The 15197-nt window shown below is 48.3% G+C and overlaps 1 protein-coding gene across 3 annotated transcripts in view; it reads left to right on the forward strand.

The window, feature by feature from the left end:
• The first annotated feature begins 387 nt into the window (after positions 1-387).
• The window catches only part of ARK2C (arkadia (RNF111) C-terminal like ring finger ubiquitin ligase 2C), an 87367-nt gene continuing 72557 nt past the window's right edge, over positions 388-15197 (forward strand). For 2 of the 3 annotated variants that reach the window (XR_014539559.1, XM_083575849.1), the window contains exon 1: positions 389-934. Coding sequence is in view for 2 of the 3 variants with exons in the window: in XM_083575849.1 (XP_083431975.1) it covers positions 874-934 (61 nt within the window). In the remaining variant the exon portion in view is untranslated. Of the gene's footprint in view, positions 935-15197 lie in introns of all 3 variants that reach the window. The other variant, XM_083575850.1, reaches the window with a different exon arrangement.

The raw sequence follows: 15197 nt of genomic DNA on the forward strand, positions 1-15197 counted from the left end.
GACGCAACTGCTGTCCCGTCGCCAGAAAGTAAAAAAGAATAAAAATGCCCGGCGCATCTGTAACCTGCGCGCGCACCGTTCTCCCCGTGCGCCCTGCACATCTGCCTTCTCCCCAAGCGCCAGCCTCCGCTCTGGCCATCGCTCCCTCGCTCGCCCCTTTTGTGTGCCCTGGACGGTGCGCGCTCGGGGGCGCGCGTGCCCCCCCCCCCGGCCGCGCCTCCCTCCTTCGGGCTTCCTGTTTCTCCATCCTCCCGGTTGCGCGCGTGTGCGCGCGCGCCTGCTTGAAACCCAGCCTTCCTGCAAAAGCCCTGCCTCCAATTGCTGCGCGATCTCCTTCTTTGGTGGGAGGGGAGAGGGAGGGAAAGAGGGAGAAAGAGAGAGGGAAGGAGAGAGAGAGAGAGAGAGAGAGAGGGAGGGACCCCAGGGTAAGCTGCAGCCCACCCCCACCCCCCTCCTGATTGGGCCTCCTCCTTGCCCGGGCTGGAGACCATATAAAGGGAGGCGAGGGGAGGGGAGAAAGCGCGCGCGGGGAGGAGGAGGGGAGAGAGGCGCAAAAGGCACCCGCGCAAGGCATCCCTCCCATTGGCTGCGATTCCCTTTGTGCGCCAGGCAGCTGCGAGCCTCAGCTCTCCATTTGAATGTATACAGGGCACTGGGAAGGGACCATTTCCATGGGCCATCTGTCTTACTCTAGCCCGCAGCAGCAGCAGCAGCAGCACCAACCTCTCCAGAAACAGCAGACGCCAGCACTGCCAAAACCATCACCATCGCCACCGAGGAGGAGAAGGAGGAGGACCGCCGCCGCTGCCACCACCATCACCATCACCACCGAGGGATAGTTGCAGCGCCAGGGGACCACAGCAGCTGGCCAAGATGGTTTTGGTACACGTCGGCTATCTTGTTCTTCCAGTGTTTGGCTCTGTGCGAAACAGAGGTATCTCTTTATCTGTGCATTTTCTGGTGGGGTTGGGGTTTTGGGGGGAGGTGGAGGGGCGGCTGTAGGGATGAGGAGAGAGCAACCCCCCCTTTCCCTCCCCCCTCAAATGACCTGGATGGTTTGGTGATGGTTGTAATGGAAGCCACTGGTTGTGTTGCCTTCTTACATACAATTGGCAGAGAGGCGAAGGGGGAGAGGTGTGTGTGAGAGTGTGTGAAAGTGGGGAGGGAGCTGGGGGGGTGGAGAGCAGAGCAAGTGTAGGGCATTTGAGAAAGGGGGATGGATGAGGGGCAGGGGGAGGGCAGCATCTCCTAGTGGTGTCGGGGGACCCGAGAAGCGCAAGGAAAGGGAGCAGTCTGTAAGGAATCGGGGCGCGGGGGGGAGATTAGAGAAAGAGATGGAGAAGCGGTGGAAAGAAAGAGGAGCCGGAGGGGGCTAGGGAATGAAAGAAGAGGCGAAATTCGGGGGAGAGGGAGAGAGAGAGAGAGAGAAAGGGCACGAACTGGGAAGGGACGTAGGGGATTGTGTGCGAGAGAGCGCAGGTGGGGAGATAACCCATTAATAAGAAGGAAAATGGACCAGGATCGGAGATGGCAGGGAGGGAAATCTCTAAGTAGATCGAAGCGTTTTGTTTTGAGAAACAGTCTTGTGTTATTCTTTAGAGATCTTGGGTTGTATTTCAGAGCGATCTCGCCTTTTATGTAGAATAATGTATATCCCACCCCCCCACCAATGTCCAGTTAACTCCATTTTATATATTCTGGCGAGCCCCTCCTCTTTTTTCTCCCTCCCCTTCCCACCTGACAAATATAGATCCATGCCTGCGAGGAACACTAAACTGCCGCTTTCTATATATGCAGATTGTAGGGAACTTTACGTGGTGGTTGGTTTGGTCGGAAATTGGAGGGTTTTACTTGATGCCCATAGGATATAAATCTAGGATCCAGGATTTTGGGGGCTTTTTTGGTGTGTGTGTGTGTGTGTGTGTGTGTATTTTTATTTTATTATTTTTTAAGTAATTGTCTTATATGTGATCCCAAGCCCCTATAAAACGAAAAGCAAATTATGAGCTCATGGCGAGGCCAGCTGGTCTCATCCCTCGCTCTGCCTTCTGGTGAACTCTGTTCAGCCTCTTTTGTCTTCTCCCCCCCCCCCACCAAATATACTTATCCAGTGGATTTTAATCCTTTTTGAGGGGGTTCGGGAACCCTCCAACCCAGCCCTGCCCCCTCTTTTTTGTGAGGTTTGACATAGGTGTCTGTGCATTCCCCCCCCAACACCCCCCTTTCCCCCTTATGACATTTAAACAATTTCTTATACCCAGCCCTGAAATATCCAGACCTGTCCATTCACAGAAGTGTGTGTCTTTCGATCTGAGATGCACCCTGGTTGCCTAGACCGAAATCCAAATTAACAGCAATTATTTTCCATCTCTGGATTTGAATTTAATATGGGATGTGTATATGGCCATTGCACATTTTCCCCAAGCTCCCCTCTTCCCTCCCATTCCTATATAGCCGTCACGGACAACGGTTTTGAATCCTCTGCTTCCTTTTTTTTCTTCTTTTTTTTTTTGGAACAATTTGTCCTCCTCCATTCCATGTATTTTCTTTCAATCAAATTGAGGATGCATTTAGATGTCATGGCTGATTCCTACCTCGCACCCCCTTTCTCTAAGAGCCATTCTTGCCTCAACTATATAATCTCCTTTTTCCACCATGCCTGCCTCCTCCCCTTCTGTGGCTCACGGCTGATCGAACCCCTAGGATAGAACAAAATCTCCCAGTTTAATTAAAGCAACTAAATAATATAGCCCGTTTTCCTGGTAAGCCAAGGCATTCTGCTCATCTCCGCTAAGATGCGATCCATCAGTGAGGTGTGGACAGTTAATAGAAACACCCCCCCCCATAAGAAAAAGAATCTAAGACCCTAAGGCGAGACTCCTGCCATTGTGCTCCTGAGACCTGTGGGTTTCAGTAGTGACCCCCCCCCCCTGCCACCCAAATCTCTTTGGACTGCATCATTCTTAGGGTCAAAATCCTGCTCTCTGCGAAACACAGGTGAGGAGATGGAGAGCGTAGAAAAAGTGGGCTTCCAAGACACCGGGTCGAAACAGGCATCAGCATCCGCCCCCCGCCCCCCGCCCCCCCCCAGCCTCGCACATCCCTCATTCTGCTGCTTTTGCCTTTCCTCCCCTTTGCCCCTCCCTCCCCGCCCCCCCCACTGTACATGTGTATGTACATAACAGCTTAGTTTCCGCACATGGTGGCATTTCTGTTTCCTTTAATTGCAGCCTCTTCTGGTGTGGTGTTGGTGGTGGTGGTGATGATGATGATGATGGGATGACGACATTTTTTTTGCATTGATCCAAATCTTTTTCTTTCTTTGTTTGTTTCCAAATTTATTTTGTTTCCTCATCGTGTAGATCAGTGAATGGTCAACCTGCTGCCCCTTCCGTTGCCTTGTAGTTTTCTGCCTCTGCATTTTAGCTCTAATGTTGACACCCCCCACCCCCTTCTTTAACCATTTCCTGTATCCATCTGAGGAACTGCACTGGCCTTTTAAGCTGAAGTATCCTCTTTCGGTGGGTGGTGGCGTTGCTGCAAAACAGGGGTGGGGGGGTGGGGGGGTTGTCGGCTGCTGGGAGGAGGAGCTGATGATATTTTAAAGCCGGAATGCTACCTCCCTCCCTTGCCTGCTCAGTTATCCTTGCATGACTTGAAAATGCAAAGGATTATTTATTTATTTTAAAAGCAAAGAGAGAGAGAGAGAAGGCACTGTTTGATCACTTCCAAAAATTATGCTTCTCTGCAAAATATGATACTGATGTAGCCAAGAGCTTCTTCCTCAACGATTATGGCTTCTTTAAAAAATAAATAAAGAGCCAGCAGGCTGTAATTTCAAATTCAGGTGTCATCTGGGAGAAAGGGGGAAAATTTGCTTGTGTTCTTACCCTCTGGGGAGAAGCGCCAGGAACAATAGATTTCACCTCTCTTTGGGTCTCATTGGCTTCCGAACACACCCACCAAGGAACTAAGGTTCTGGGTTAGGTGGTATTTGCCCCTGCTAAAAACCATCCGAGACTTTCTGACAGAGGATACTGAGGCTTAAAGCTGAAGTCTTAAACCACCAATCTTCCTGTGAAAAGAAAAAGGAAAGAAAGAATATGGTAGACAGACTGTATGCTCAAACCTGTTTCTCTTTAGATGTCATTGTAGTAGTCTAGAAGGGGGGGGGACAGGCCATTTTCCAATAGAGATCTAGTTTTATAACGCCATTTTTGTATCTTCATCCTGTTTAGCTAAGTACATTTGCACTGTAAATTCCTGTTAAGTGGATTCATTTTGCTTCAGTTGGGTGGAGGACAATTTCTTGGGGTTTTTTTGCTCCCCTTGCCACCCAAATCTCCGCCCTAACCTCTGTTCTTGTATTCGATCTTGGTTTCCCAGGCAAATTGACTTTGGCTTTGAATTTCTTACAAAAGAAAAAGAAACCATTGCAAATTAAACAGACAAACAAACAAACAAACAAACAAACACAACCCTCCCAATCATCTGCAAAAAAGGCTCTGCGAATGAACACCTTCTTTACTTTGGGAGCACGTCGTAAATTACACATAGATACACTCTCACAGACTCGCACACCTCTCTCTCCTCACCCAAATTCCTCCCTTCCCAGCAGTTGACCTCCATCCGTTCCCTTTGCAAGCTGAACCCCACTCAGCACCCACAAAACTCCCTAACAAAAACCGACGTGTCCCATGTCTTTAACGTAACACAAAACATTCCCCCATACATGCACCATTTAAACACACACACACACAAACACCTCTATTGGGTGGCAATTTGGATCCAATCCTTCTCTTTTGGAACAGTCCAGGGGGGTGGGGAACCAAAACATGCAAACTTAACGAAAAGGAGGAAAGAGAGAAGAAAAAACAAAAAACAGAGGAAAGTGGAATGCTTGCTTAGCAAAATGGTTTTCCATTCAACAGGGATAACATTTCTCTCTGCTGTGCTGAATTTTTTACTTCCTGTTCTTATTTTGTGGGTAAATTTTTTTCTGTATTCAGATATCCTTTGGTTGTGTATTTCTTCCACCTTTTTTCTTGTACTAAAACTTGAAGCATGGTCTGTATTTTTTTACATTACCTAGTTTTTTCTGATGTAAATTCTCTCTCCGTAGAGACATACCCTGCTGAAATGTAATGTGCAGTAGCTGATACATCTTATTCATTGTATGCCGCTTCCGTTCTGTTGCCCTTCCACGGCATGGTGGGCCCTGTTGCCTTTTGTATTGTGTGCATGACAACATTGTTACAACACAGTTCCACTAATACTAATATACAATCTCTCAATAAAGAAACTAGTTTTCCTATATTAACCTAGTGTGCTTTTTCTATTGCTGTCCCCCACCCCATTTATTGTTGTATTCCTGCTGTTTTAGATTATTTCCCCCCTCTCCCGCCCCCGCTTCTCCACCCCCACCTCCTCCCCCATTTGAGTGAATGGATCTCTTTTTCTCTGGGAGGGGGAGTGCCACCAGTATTGGGTTGAAGGGGGTATGAATGTTCTTTCTCCCATATCTACCTTCAAGCATTCTATAACCTATGAATACCAACTCTCTCTCTCTTTCTCTCTCTTTCTCTCTAGATACACATCCTATATTATCTTTCCCCTCCCTAGGTGGAGATGACTCTCTAATTGAGGTGCGCCAACCTTTTGCCAAGCTGCCCCCGTCCCCGGCCAGGTGTCCCGAACATCTGGAGGGTGCCAAGTTGGCAAAAGGCTGGTCCTCAGAGCGCCCAAGACGAAAATGTAGAGAGGTATGCATGTAAATTCACACACTGGCGAAAAGTCCAAAACTGTTAAAACGCAGGAGAAGCTTGCTAGCTACTGCGAAATCCCAACATGTACTGAACATCACACCAGGTTGCTAATCAGGGTGAACAATGACACCAAAGTGGATGGGGCTGGGGAGAGAGAGAAAATTAGATATATATTGACAAATAGCCACTGATTTTTTTAAAAAAGTACCTCCCTCCTCTTCACGAGCCTTCCTTTTGAGTTTGAGGATGCATGTTCAGTCCTGTAGGTAAAAAACCTTTAGTTGTTGGTAGCTAAGGATGACCTTGGGAAGACGGAGGGGTGGGAATGGAAGTGGGGTGGTGGTGGACAGGTATGGGTTGCAAATGGATCCCTTAAGACGTTAAATTATCCCCCTGGCCATACGCCACTCACAGCCAAAGGTCCTTGCAAGACTCTGAAAGAATAAGCACTAGATAGACCTTTAAACTATTACCTTGCCCAGGGCAAACCAAAGCGACCTACAACCAAACTAGATACCCATTCCACCTTCTTTCTCCCTCTGTTTATTGATGAACCAGCCTTTAGTCTTTGTGTGTGTGTTTCTGTGCGTGTGTACATCCATGCAACACGTACATGTGCAGAGCAGGGGCCAAGGAACATCCCCCCCCCAAAAAAACCTATTTGCGGTTCAATCTGATTCATGCCTACTTGGAAGTAAGCCCCGCCTGTTTCCAGCAGGGCTTACTCTCAGGTAAGTCTGTGCAGGATTGCAGTCCTGGGGGATTATGCCCCAAACCAGCAGCCATGGTGAAGAGGGCACCCTTATGTAACACCTTGGTCCCGTCTTCCATTGCCTACGTGCCGGGAGAGAACGAAGGGCTAGACTTTTGAAGGGCTAGACAAAAGAAAGTCGAACCTCAGTCTCCCCTAAACAAAACCAGGAAGGGGGGGGCGGGGAAGAGAAAGTAAAAGGTCGTTAGGTTCACCCCTCTCCCATCGTCTTTCTTTCAGGTGGGGCGAAGAATAAATCCAGTTTGTGTTAAAACGTTCGAGACCACGCCAATGGTCTTGGAGAGGGAGGGGTGGAGAAAGGAGATTGAAAACCAAGTGGAGAAAATAAGCGTCTTTGTAGAAGGCGTCCCAGTTTGGGGGTGCAGGGGGCCAAGCCCCTTTCCTGCTGGCTCCATCCTTCCTGCTTCACGCGCCTTCCCCCATGTATATCCTTAGTCAATCGTTTGGCCATTGCCTCCCTCCTTGTTTGACCATACGCAAGACACATCCGACATATTGCTTCTCCTCTCTCCCCCCCTCCTTCCGAACGTAGTGAATGCTCTTTAGGCCTTTGTTCTTGACGCTGTCCTAAGCCAGGTCTGGCAGCTTAGCTGTTTGCTGTGACACACATCCATCTTATTACCACACATGTTTTTTTTAATATATAAAAAAAACAAAACCAGAGCCAGGCTGTGCTAGCTTGCATGAAAGAAAGAAATATCTCTAGGTGCATGCCTTTTGCAAAGCCGTGTGTGTGTGTGTGGATGAGGCTGGCCATCCTTTAATGATGTGATTTTTTTTAATCCCTCACCCTTCCTTCCCTTTCTCTCCCCCCTCTGCCTTTCTCCCCACCCTCCCACAATATAACCATTTTGATTTTCTTTTGGGGAATGAGAAGCCATAAACACAAGCCACCCACCTCGCCAGAGGTATCTGGTTCCTGGCTCCAGCCAGAGGGAAATATATAAGACTACGACAGCTGTTTCCCACCCCACGCTTCTCCCCACCCCACCCCACTCCTCGCTCGACTCCGGCTTTTGTTCAGATAGCAGCAGTTTCGCTGCATCAACAGATAACCCTCCACCAGATCTGGTCCTAGAGATTAATGCCCACGCAGATCAAAACCGTTCCTTTGCTGCAGCTGGGGGAGAGTTTCAGTGCTTTTAATAAGGCCGGGAAAGCGGCTCGGTTAATAGGAAGTCATGCTAAGTCATTTGTCATCTGAGTACCACGGCTGACCTATCTCGCCAGAAGCACATTCTTGGGAGAGCACAGGTGTATCTCTGCCACATCTCGCCATTAAACAACCCGAGGCCTCCATAGTTCACATCATTCATTGAATGCATCTGCAACTGACCTCCCACAAGTCTTGGATATTCCGGTTTCCCCTCCCTCTTTTGTTTCGTTGACACTCAGTGTGAAATGTCTTGACAAGCACAGACCTCTGCCCCTGCTGTGGGCATGAATATTCACACCATATTAGGTTTTCTGGAGTCCATCTATCTACCTACCTATCTATCTATCTGGGGCACCTTAACCTAGCCAGGTCCCACCAACACCTGAGGGTCTCCAGGATGTACTAAGTGTGGTTGATGAGGGATAATTCTGGAGGCAGAGCTGGTGGTATTCCTTTGTCCATGTGTTCAGTTCAATGTGGAAGAACTTGGCTCCCTGAGATTTCGTTTTAAACAAGCAGACATGTCCTTGTGGTTGAAGGTTGGAAATGTGTGAGGGTCTGCCAGATGTTCAGAAACTAACAGCGACATTGTGCTATGCATGTTTGCTCTGGCTGCGATCCTATTGCCTACTTGGAAGGAAGTCCCATAGAACTGAATGGGGCATGTCTCTGAGAAGACATGGATAGGATTATACTGTTGGTCCCACTGCACACAATGGACTTTACACGCAGGTAAGTGTGTCTAGGATCCCTGGATCCGTATCTCTGACTATTCCTTGTCCCTACTGGCAATTGAAGCCCAATTCTATGTGCTTTCCTTGCTTTTTGCTTCCTTATTTTAAAGTCTCCCCCAAACCTCCATTTAGAACAAATAATGCAATGTAAGCAAACCAAGGCCCGCCTAATAACAAGCTGGCACGGTTGTTTCCCGAACATGGGTTGTAGGTGTTGCCTTTTTAACATAATGCGATTGTTGTTGTTCCTTTAAAAAAAACAAATCATGTTGTCTGAGCACTCACATTACCCTAGGCTGGGTTAAGTCTGACAGATATAGGGCACATTGCGCAGGGAGCGTAGCCTTGTGAACACTGTCAAAATGAGTCAGAACTCTGCAAACAGAATTCTCAAGCATCTTCAATCCAGGTCAACATACAGTGGCCACGTATGGATGGCCAGAAGAAAAGGACAAAAGAGAGGTCAGATTTGCATAAAATTAGCATTTGCTAATTTGTGTGTGTGTACACACTTTTGGGAATGATTACTGCAATTCAAGTATAGTGGTACCTTGGTTCTTGAACAGTTTAGTTGACGAATAAATTGGCTCCCGAATGCCGAAAACTTGGAAGTAAGTGTTCCGTTTTTTGAATGTTTTTCGGAAGTTGAACATTTGACGTCGCTTCCGCCTGAGTTCAGGAAGCTCCTGCAGCCAATCGGAAGCCGCACCTTGGTTTTCGAATGGTTTGGGGGAGTTGAACGGACTTCCAGAATGGATTAAGTTCGACAACCAAGGTTCTACTGTAAATATAAATACAGTCTTCTATCCAGTCGGTACAACACAAGACTCTTAATCTCAAGGTTGTGGGTTTGGGCCCCACGCCCAGCAAAAAGATTCCTGCATTGTTGCAGGGGGTTGGAATAGATGACCCTCATGGTCCCTTCCAGTTCTACAATTCTGTGTTGAGTGGCCACTTCAAGGTCTTTGATAGCCCCACGTACCGTGTTCTTTGACTTGAAACCAGACTCGGACTGGGCAGGCCTTCAAACAGAGAACTGTCTGTGTTGCAAAATAGAAGAAATGCCATCCTAGGTCAACTGTGCAAAAGGGGCTCTAGTGGTGTGCCCTGATTTCTTTATTTTAAAAAAGGAATATATGAGATCTGTAGTGTGCCTTATGTCACATGCCAGCAGCTGGAGTGTTGTGTGTCGAGGTCCCCAGGGCCACCCCAATAACTCACACACCACACCAAATTTTTTGTTTAAGGTTTTTGGCATAATTTTGGCCACAACTTTCTTAAAATACAAACATGTGAGTGGTTGCTTAGGCATTGGTTGCAACTAGCTGCCCCCACCGTGGGGGACAGTCTGACATTCCACACGCCTGCGAAAGTCAGAAAGGGGAATACACTTGGGGATAGCAACGGAGCAGGGAACCTGCCCTCAGCCCACCCCAAATGCAGCCAGGAGCTCTTGCAGTGGCCCAAGCCCCCTTGACAGGGTGGACAAGCAATAGTTAGCCCCCGATTCCTTTAACGGAATCCCTTGCAGCAGCAGCATTAGAGGGGCAGGCACAGCCAATCCATGCCCCTCAACCAACCAAACCATAAACCAATGCCTAACTGCAACCTTACAAGTTGTGATGATTTGCTACGCAGTAGGCAAAAACCAAATGGCCCCAGCCAATCAGCCAGATGGACAAAATTCCTACCGGGCCCCTGCCCCAAGAGCAGACGACCCCATGACAGGCATAGCAAGGTCAAAGCGAACAACCCTAAATATAGGGAGGGGGGGACGGGCAATCCGATGCACGGGCGAAAAGAGGAAGTCCTAGCCTCGTGCAAGGAGTTTTAGCATTTCTGGCTGTCAATCAACAAATGGCAACATTAACTTCTTCCCAACGACAAGGGAAGCCCAATCGCATCAGTGGCCAACGGTCAATTAGCCCGCCCCACAACTTTGGAATGTCCTGGCGGCCCCCACCGCAACATGTGCTCTCCATGAAGGAGAACATGCTTTCTCTATAATGGGAGACTCATCCTATTCAATGGATATTCTTGATCAGGTCGAGGACCTGAGAAGTGGATCTTGAGCAGAGATGAAATCTCCGTGCTTGGTCATCCGAGGAACAGACCTGGAGCCCTCTTTGATGAAGCAAGCCCATGCGACGCCTACTCGGAAGCAAGCCCTACTGAGCTCAATGGGACTTCACAGTGCAATCCAATCCATGTCTACTCAGAGGTAAGTCCCACTGAGTTCAGCAGGGCTTACTCCCAGGTAAGTGTGTATAGGATTGTAGCCGGAGGGACTTCTTCTTTTTCTTAGCATTTCAATCCCAAATAGGGGCACTGGTTTTCATTCTGCTCAGTGCTGTGTGCAGGGTTCCACTAGTGTACAAGCACATCACACAAATGTGGCATTTTATATTGGATTCAGCAAGCAGCACCACAATGTGCAGCTGTTTCTTTTTTAAAAAGCAGATGTTTCTATCCCTTGAAAGGGCCAAGGAAGTTTTACAAGCATCTGGGCCATGGGTAGGCAAACTAAGGCCAGGGGGCCGGATCCGGCTCAGTCGCCTTCTAAATCCGGCCTGCAGACGGTCCAGAAATCAGCATGTTTTTACATGAGTACAACGTGTCCTTTTATTTACAATGCATCTCTGGGTTATTTGTGGGGCATAGGAATTCGTTCATTATTATTTTTTCAAAATATAGTCCGGCCCCCCACAAGGTCTGAGGGACAGTGGAGCGGCCCCCTGCTGAAAAAGTTTGCTGACCCCTGATCTGGGCCATCTCTGGTGAAAATGCAGAGGAGGTCGTGTTTGTCAGCACAGCAGTGTGCATATCCTGCTTTGTCCTCAATGATTACCAGAAAAATAATAACCATTATGCAAATATTATGCCCAGTTGTATATAAGCCAGGAGCTTTCCTTGATGCAGAGATTAGGTGTGCTCACTGTTCTGTGTGGTGGTTGTTTTTATTTCTTGCTTTGCGTTAAGTTCACATCTCCAATGCGCATTCACATCTCTCCTTGCAAACAAGAACCAGGACCACCAAATCAGAGCTCCATTGCACCCTGAACCGAGAAGTCCTGGTGTCAGTAGGGTGATCTCATTGTGGTCTTTGTGGATGCTATTTCCGTGGCGTCAATCCAACAGACCTTCTTTGCAACCTGCTATGGCAAATCAGAGAAAGGCAGGGCCGGCACTTCCATAAGGCAGAATGAGGAGGCTGCCTCAAGCCGGTAGATATTGGATGTCACGAAATGGCGGCAAATTTGGTTTGATATTGTAATTTTACTGCTAGGGAGCGGGAGGCGTGCTTGTAGGATTTCCTGTCTCAGGTGCCCATATAATTTGGGTGGCCTTGGATAGTTTGACCTGTCGGGGAGGGACCATTTCCTGTTTTGCCTCAGGCAGAAAAATGTCCTGAGAGGTGCCGGAACTGAGCTCTGGGGAGTTCCAGCTGAAAAAAAGCCCTGTCCCAAAACGATGCATTCTGGGAATGGTGGCAGTGACCAGAGTCGCAAGAGGCCAACTAGAGACCAGTGGACCCAAGATATGCTCTATTTCTTAAATCAGGGGTAGGCAACCTAAGGCCCGGGGGCCAAATGCGGCCCAATCGCCTTCTCAATCCGGCCTGCGGACGGTCTGTTAATCAGCGTGTTTTTATATGAGTAGAATGTGTCCAAAATTTTATCTCTGGGTTATTTGTGGGGTATAGGAATTTGTTCATTTCCCCCCCCCAAATATAGTCCGGCCCCCCACAAGGTCTGAGGGACAGTGGACTGGCCCCCTGCTGGAAAAGTTTGCTGACCCCTGCTCCTACTGGATCTCTGGCCTCGAGGGGCCTTTTCCATCGCTTCCTAACTGAACCTTAAGCAAAATAATAATCTTGAGATGTTCAGGATTGGACCTGGCCCCTTCTGCATCCTGTCACTGCTGTGCCCTTCTTCTGAGCTCACGTGATGGGGGAGGGGAGGGGGTGTTGCTGGAGCCAGGATCGAAAGAGCAATTGGAGTCCCACAACCAAGGAGTCCTCAAGTCCCGTTGGAGGTAGGGAGCGACGGCAGCCTTGAAGAACCCAGGGGAGGGAAGCTCTCAGCAAGTCCTGGGCAAGCCGTTGGGAGATTTGGCGTGGTTGATTTGGCTGAGGACGTGACTGGGATTGTAGCCAAGCTGTGCCGATTCCCTGCAAAGCAAGGTGGGAGGCAAGTTGAAAGAATCGGTGGTTGCTAGTGGCGATGGCTGCGTTGTACCTCCAACTTTCAGAATGCCTCTGAGTGCAAGTTTCTGGAAACACCAGGAAGGGAGACTTTCTGCCAGGTTGCAGACTTTCCTAGCCCAAGGTCACCCAGTGAGTTTCGTGATGGAGCTGGGCTTTGAATTATAGCCTCCCAAGTCCTAGTCTGACACTCTAACTAACCACTATAACAGACTGGATCAGACATCTGATTGGCCACTGTGAGAACAGGAAGCTGGAGTAGATGGGCTGTTGGCATACTCTCCAATATTGCTCCTATGAAAATAGGGATGTCCTATTCACGTGGGTGGTGCTGTGGTCTAAACCATAGAGCCTAGGGCTTGCCAATCAGAAGGTTAGCAGTTCGAATCCCCGCAATGGGGTGAGCTCCTGTTTTTTGGTCCCAGCTCCTGCCCACCTAGCAGTTCGAAAGCACGTCAAAGTGCAAGTAGATAAATAGGTACCACTCCGGTGGGAAGGTAAACGGCGTTTCCGTGCGCTGCTCTGGTTCACAAGAAGCGGCTTAGTCATGCTGGTCACATGACCCGGAAGCTGTCTGTGGACAAACGTCAGCTCCCTCGGCCAATAAAACAAGATGAGTGCCGCAACTCCAGAGTCGTCCGCGACTGGACCTAACATCAGGGGTACCATTACCTTTACCTTTTATTCAATAATAATAATTAATAATAATAATACCCCACCAAATAACCCCCAGCCACTCTCAGCAGCTTCCAACATATATAAAAACATAATAAAACATTAAACATTAAAAAACCTCCCTATAGCAGACTGCCTACAGATGTTTGCTAAAGGTTGTATCTCATTGGCTCGGTGGTCACATAGCTTTTTTTAAAAAATAATGTTTAGGGGTACTCTCATTTTGACTCAAGAAAATCACCATTTTGTAGTTCAAATCGGGGAAAATCAAGACAGTAAATGGGCAAAAGTACAAAGACTGACAAAATGTTTAGGGGCAGAAAGAAAAGCACTGCATAACTCCATAACCTCCAACATTTCTCCAATGAAAATAGGGATGTCCTAAGGAAAAGTGGTACATTCTGGGATCAAATCAGGAACCAAGGCGGCTTCTGTGAATCCAGGACTGTCCCTGGAAAACAAGGCCACTTGGGGGGTCTGAGATTCCTGTGGGAAACTGGCAACTGATTTTCAGAAGCATTTGCCTCCCGTTGTGGATGGGGCCGGTGCTATTATTAGGCCAGCTAGGCAGCTGCCTCCGGTTCAGACCTCAAAGGGGCGCAGTACTGACCTTTGAGGAGCACAGTTTGATACAGATTAATTTTGCTTATATCTTATAAATTTCTGATCATACTTTAGACTTCGAAGAATTCCATCACACTTGAAATAATTCATACAAAGACATCTGCTTTTGAAAATTGAAGTTAGCCTCTTTTTTTTAAGGGGACGTGCAAATGGTTAGCATGGCCTCTAGGGCTCAAAAAAGTCTGCCTTCAGCAGCGCTGACCAGTAGCCATTGAGACCCTTATCTTCCATGTGGCCCTTGTGAGGTTGTCCAGAAACAAATGTGGCCCTGGTGTCATTGGTTAGCGGCTTTGGCTTGGGGTTGGGACCTGGGTTCACACCTCTGATCAGCCATGAAGCTCACTGGGTGACATTAGGCCAGTCCCTGCCTCTCAGCCTGACAAACCTCACAGGGATGTTGCAGGAATTAATTGAGGAGCAGGAAAACCACATCTGCCGCCCTGAGCTGCTTGTCGAAAAAGATGCAATATAAATGCAATCAATCAATCAATCAATCAATCAATCAATCAAGGGCCACCAGAGGAACCAGCTCTATGAGTCCGTCTCCTTGCCCAGTTCCTATTCCTGTTTATCCACACGTTTGATGGTTGAAAAGAAGATACAGTCATACCTCTTGTTACGTTTGCTTCATGATACGTTTTTTCAGGATGCGTTCCGCGGCGACACGGAAGTACCGGAAAGGGTTACTTCTGGGTTTCGCCGCTCGCGCATGCGCTGATGCGCAAAATGATGTCATGCGCATGCACAGAAGTGGTGAATCGCAACCCGCACATGCACAGACGCGCTGCTGTGGATTGCGTTTTGCTCATGTTGCGAACAGGCCTCTGGAATGGATCCCATTCGCAACCAGAGTTATCACTGTACTCTTCCTGATAACCTTCAAATGCGAGTATGTGATTCTTTTACATATTTTTAATCTTTAAAAGGGACACGGGTGGCGCTGTGGGTTAAACCATAGAGCCTAGGACTTGCCGATTGGAAGGTCGGCGGTTCAAATCCCTGTGATGGGGTGAGCTCCCGTTGCTCAGTCCCTGCTCCTGCCAACCTAGCAGTTCGAAAGCACGTCAAAGTGCAAGTAGATAAATAGGTACCGCTTGGGCGGGAATGTAAATGGCATTTCCATGCACTGCTCTGGTTTGCTTAGTCATGCTGGCCACATGACCCGGAAGCTGTACGCCGGCTCCCTCGGCCAATAAAGCAAGATGAGCGCCGCAACCCTAGAGTTGGTCACGACTGGACCTAATGGTCAGGGGTCCCTAATCTTTTT

Source organism: Podarcis filfolensis (assembly GCF_964270895.1).
Source record: "Podarcis filfolensis genome assembly, chromosome: 11".
Lineage (NCBI taxonomy): Eukaryota > Metazoa > Chordata > Lepidosauria > Squamata > Lacertidae > Podarcis > Podarcis filfolensis.